Consider the following 5132-nt stretch of genomic DNA (forward strand, 5'->3'; position numbering starts at 1 on the left):
AGTAAGTCCTGAGTTATGGTCTAGACCTTCTAGATCATTAACGTGTTCTTAATGAGTAAACCATCTTTTACGAATTCTTTTTCTCCCTTTTTGTTTATAATGATAAAAAGTTAAAAAGAACATAAAAGAGTGATAAACGTTAAATAAAATGTCAAGGTATTATGCAACCCATGTATTTTTGAGATTAATTAAAATAACAAAGATAAAAAAAAAAAAATAGATATGATAAATAAAATAAAATAAAATAAAATTATATGTATAAAATGTATTTTCGAGTTAAAAAGAAAATGAAAGAAATGAAAGGAAAGTAAGAAGTTAATTACATTCTTGCGTAAAAAATAAAAATATATATATAACTTTACAATTACGTCATTTCTCTTATTCTTTAATCGTAAGTTTTTACATGAACAAATAACTAAATTCTTAAAAACCGTGCAGTTTTACTTACAAACTAGCTAATTAACTCGGGTTCAACCCGGACTTATTAATAAAAATTTAGAATATTTAGTTACGTCGATATCTAAGAACTATGAGATAGTTTAACCATACTCATAATTCCGGAATAATATACCTTATATATTTAATATATATAATTAGCTTATTAAACTGCATAATATGCGGATAATTTAAAATCTATTATGATAAAACTATTTTGATAATGAGAATTTAAAAAACCATGTATAAAATATTAGAGTTTTCAAAATAAAATAAAAACTTATTTTTTTTATAAAAAAAGACATCATAAAGAACAAAAATAAAAATGAAATAAACTTAAAAATGAAAAATGCTTATAATATCATAAGTAAATTAAACAAAAAAACTTAACTTTAAAAACAATTTGAAGCTGCCAAGTAAGCTATTTTTATAAAATGATGATGTCATAACAATTGTCTTTTATTTAATATACCCAAGCTGATTGATAGTATTTAGACGAAAAGAGACGGTGATGCTATTTTTAGCCGTTTAAGAAAAACAAATTAGATAGTTACATTTTAAATTGCATTGGACTTAGGCTTAAAAAGAAATAAATCATAAATCATTTAATTAGAAAATGATTTAAATTTTAAATAGGATGATGTCATAAATAAAAAAATTAAAAAAAAATAATTGATATAAATAAGTCTAATAATAACAAATAAGCATTATTTAAAAAATAATGATGTAATAAGAATCTTATTTTATTTATATAAGAGATATGCCATAATTTGATGAAAAAGTTTAGATCCAAAACATGTTCTATCAATTCTCAAAACAACCCAAGAATCAGATTTGACCCTTTTAGGCCTTACCTAACTATTGTCACATCACTTTTTTCTCATTTAATATTCAAAAAAATATCATTACCAACCATACTTTTTCATTCTCGTATCTTTCTCACTTTTTCCTTGTATAAAAAAAAACAAACATGTTTTCTACTTTTTTTTTTTTTCTTTTTTGATTGGTCAAATAATTATGGTACACCCCTTTTTCACGTTTTCTTCACGAGAATTGCACACCCCCAGAAACTCAAGAAACCGTGAGAAGACATTACATTGGGAAAAGCCTTAATGGCATATCAAGCACTCAAGTGACTAAAACACTATTTTAAACTGATTCATCATGTATTAAAAAAAAAAATGATTCGGTTTATAAATTAAACGTTATATTCAAATTATTGAATTACATACTAGTTTGTCTATCTCAAATATTTTTCTAGAAACATTGCTTTTGAAAAACTTCTTCATAAGAAAGGAACGTTCAAGCTAGGAAATTAACTTAAAAAGTTAGCATCATTCTAGATTTCTAGGTAATATTATAAGTTTATTATTGCAAGGCCCATGTTGATATTGTTACGCCGTTGGGCTATGGTTACAGTTACACACACACGTACGTACATATACAAACGGGCTATTGTAAAACCGGAAGTTCTATTCATTCTGACCCAATACTCACCTACTGAGCCCATTTCTACATATCCATAAGAGGCCCAACACCATACATTCTCATCTTCTCTTACATAATTACATTTCCTACATCAATCTAGTAAGTACTCGAAATAACTTGCTGGCAAGATTTTGCAAAATCAGAAAAAATGAAAAAAAAATTAAAATAATGGTGCGTTTAGTTGTGGAAAATGTTTTCTAATATCTCATTTCTAGTTTTTATAAAATGAAATGTCCATCTTTAGAAAAAAAATGAAAATTTTGTAAACACATTCAAAACTAGAAAATGTAAAACAATTTGATGTTTTAAAAAATGAAAAATGGAAAACGATAAAAAAGCGTTTTTTAATTTTCCATAGACTAGTGAAAAACAGTATGGAAAAAACATTTTTGTAAAACTATGATTTAAACGTATTTTTTATTTTACATATTTTTTTGGAAAACAAAAATAGAAAACACGGAATGTTTCCCCCAACTAAACGCACCCTAATTTATTGGGCTTTGGCCATAGTTGTAATCTCATGATTCGGTCACATAAGTTAAGAAATCGTTTAGGAACAACCATAATACCCGTGTAATACAATTAGGAAAATGGACAACATGATGACTAGGGTGGTAAGGGCGAGGGTTATGGAGGCATGGACATAGGAGAAGAATTAATATAATATAATTTGAAGAATTTTAAAATTTGGAAAACAAAAAATAAAAGTGGAACAAAAAGTAATTTTTAGTTTCTTATTAAAAAAAAAGACAAAAACGGTATTTTTTTTTTTGTCTTTTTGGAATAAAAAAATTCAAAAAGTATTATTCGATCACATTTTTTTTTTTTTTATGTTTTCATAAGAAACAAATTAAAAACAATTTGTTTTTTTCCCAACTAAACCTGCTTAATTCAAAAAGGATGGAGGCTTGATCCTTATTAAGCAATGCACACCTCTCAGGTAAATAAATAAATTAAGGGGTTTGCTAAATATAGCCTTTAGAGTTGTGTTTAAGGTGCATAAATTATTTGTACATTTACCATGAAAATAAGGGGACGGACTTTTAATATGAAAGGTACAAGTTTTTTTATGCACATTAAATTAAGAGTTGTATATAACATTTCCCATAAAATAATTATCTGGTAGCTCCAACAATATATATGATACCATATATATGATATTTGATTATACAAAACATCCAAAATCCACAACGACACTAACATTTAAATCACAATGGATTATTAATTACAACTAGTAAATAATCAAAATTTTAAAGATGTTAAAGTACACTTAATGATCACACAAACATATTCGTTAGTTTATATATTTTAAAGTGAATTCATGAAGACAATTTGTCGTCAATTTGAAAATTTGTCCCTCCTTGTACAACACACAACTAACGTATTCACATAGGATTCTTTATATTCCCACAAATTTTCTCCCAAATCAATGGTAAGATATATTCAATCTATTAAATTTGTATTTGATATTATATGTTATATTATATTGTATTATTGTTTTGTGATTATGGTTTCAACTTTCAAGTTGATAAAGTGAAAATATGATCTTGTAAGAATGCATATGGCAAATCACATACATTGTTGTGCTGTAAAATCCAAAAATGGGCATCTAAACTCTAACGGCATATATGAAAGCTAATCTTTTTTTTTTAAATTAACTAATATAGATTATAAACGTACTAATCTTTTTTTAGAAAGTTAATGTTCGTTCCAAATATAGATAAATTTTGAGCTTCAAGTGTCTCTACAAAACACGCTCCTAGGTAATAAAAGATTCTGGTTTCCTTCAAAGCTTAACATATTACTCACATTTTGTCATGTTCTAAAGTGGTCAAACAAATCAATATCAAATGATCAAAAAAGTCGTATCAAATCCCAAAATTATAAAGAAAGCATACACAGTAAAAGCCCCTTTCAAATTCAATCATAGACCCCGAAAAACATGATACTTTATGTCCCAAGAATAATTAATTATTACATTGCTTTTTAAATTTAATCATTTAATTATGCAACACTAATTAACACCAGAAAAATTGAATGTCCCAGAATACATTTGCACAAAAAACTTCTCCATAATGTCACGATAAACGGGACAAGTTAATCGAGAATAGTAATGAAGAACTTCTTCGATATCATGAACAAGATCGACGTTAGCTGCCTCCATCGTCTCTAACTCCTTTAACTTTCTTGTAACCAAACACTTTGATGAACCTTTTATTTCATCGTTTCCATCATGATGTATATTAGTGATCGCTTTCGGTCTTTTGCTATCAACTATATAGTTGCTCATGGTTTTACGGTGGTCGGTTGTCATTATTTCGGGTTCCCTATAGCTGTGGGTGAAATGGTTTGTGTTAACACCGCGACTACCGGTGCATGAGAAGGGGTTGCATGGTGGGGTTTTGGGTAGCCTTTGGTAGCCCTTTGGAAAATACAATTTGAAGTTTTCTAGTGTCCTTTTAAAGAACATTTTGGTGTTGGAATATGTGATTCTAAGAAGCATTTTTGGTAAGTTTGTGTATGCGTTTATCTGTGTGTTTAGTACGTAGTGAATGAGATAGATTGGAAGAGATGTGTGTAGGCCGGCCGGTTATGTTTATAAGTAATGAGAAGTTTCAAGTGAGAGATTTTGGTTTAAGTAGGTGTTTGGTTAGTTAATTAACTTGCATGTGGTTTAATATGAGTTGGAATCTCAAATTTTTGATGTTGTTTGGTCTCTTTCTATATATCGCGTATTCACATATGGATATATATATTATTATATTATATAGGGTTATTTACTGAAATTGTACCTAGACTATCCACCATATTACTAATTTCATACTTATAACTTTAAGATTATTCTCATCATACCCCAACTTATCAATTCTCCACACGGACGATACCTGACCTGACGAGCGTCAGTTTGGCCGTTATGTTGGGGTATGACTACGGTAAATTTTAAAGCTTTAGGTATGAAACCAATAATATAGTGGATAGTCCAGGTGTCTATGTAAATAACCATTATTATTATTATTATTATTATTATTATTATTATTATTATTATTAATTTTATTAATTTATTATTAATTGATGTTTTATTATTATTATTATTATTATTATTATTATTATTATTATTATAGTTGTTGTTGTTGTTGTTGTTTTAGTTACACAAAGTATTATTTAGGAATAAATAATTTTAAAAAGTACATTGATATTTTTTGTAAATA

The 5132-nt window shown here is 27.2% G+C and overlaps 1 protein-coding gene across 1 annotated transcript; it reads right to left on the reverse strand.

Annotated features, from left to right (window-relative positions):
- Nucleotides 1-3937: 3937 nt before the first annotated feature.
- Nucleotides 3938-4501, reverse strand: LOC122597547. Its single transcript, XM_043770127.1, has one exon. It carries the CDS (start codon nt 4424-4426, stop codon nt 3938-3940), a length of 489 nt encoding a protein of 162 aa, XP_043626062.1. The 5' UTR covers nt 4427-4501.
- Between the last annotated feature and the right edge of the window lie 631 nt (nt 4502-5132).

The sequence above is a fragment of the Erigeron canadensis genome, chromosome 4 (genome assembly GCF_010389155.1).
Source record: "Erigeron canadensis isolate Cc75 chromosome 4, C_canadensis_v1, whole genome shotgun sequence".
NCBI lineage: Eukaryota > Viridiplantae > Streptophyta > Magnoliopsida > Asterales > Asteraceae > Erigeron > Erigeron canadensis.

Bases quoted from the DNA above. Each gene is read 5' to 3' on its own strand.
- LOC122597547 (XM_043770127.1), bottom strand. From the start codon at position 4,426: ATGCTTCTTAGAATCACATATTCCAACACCAAAATGTTCTTTAAAAGG.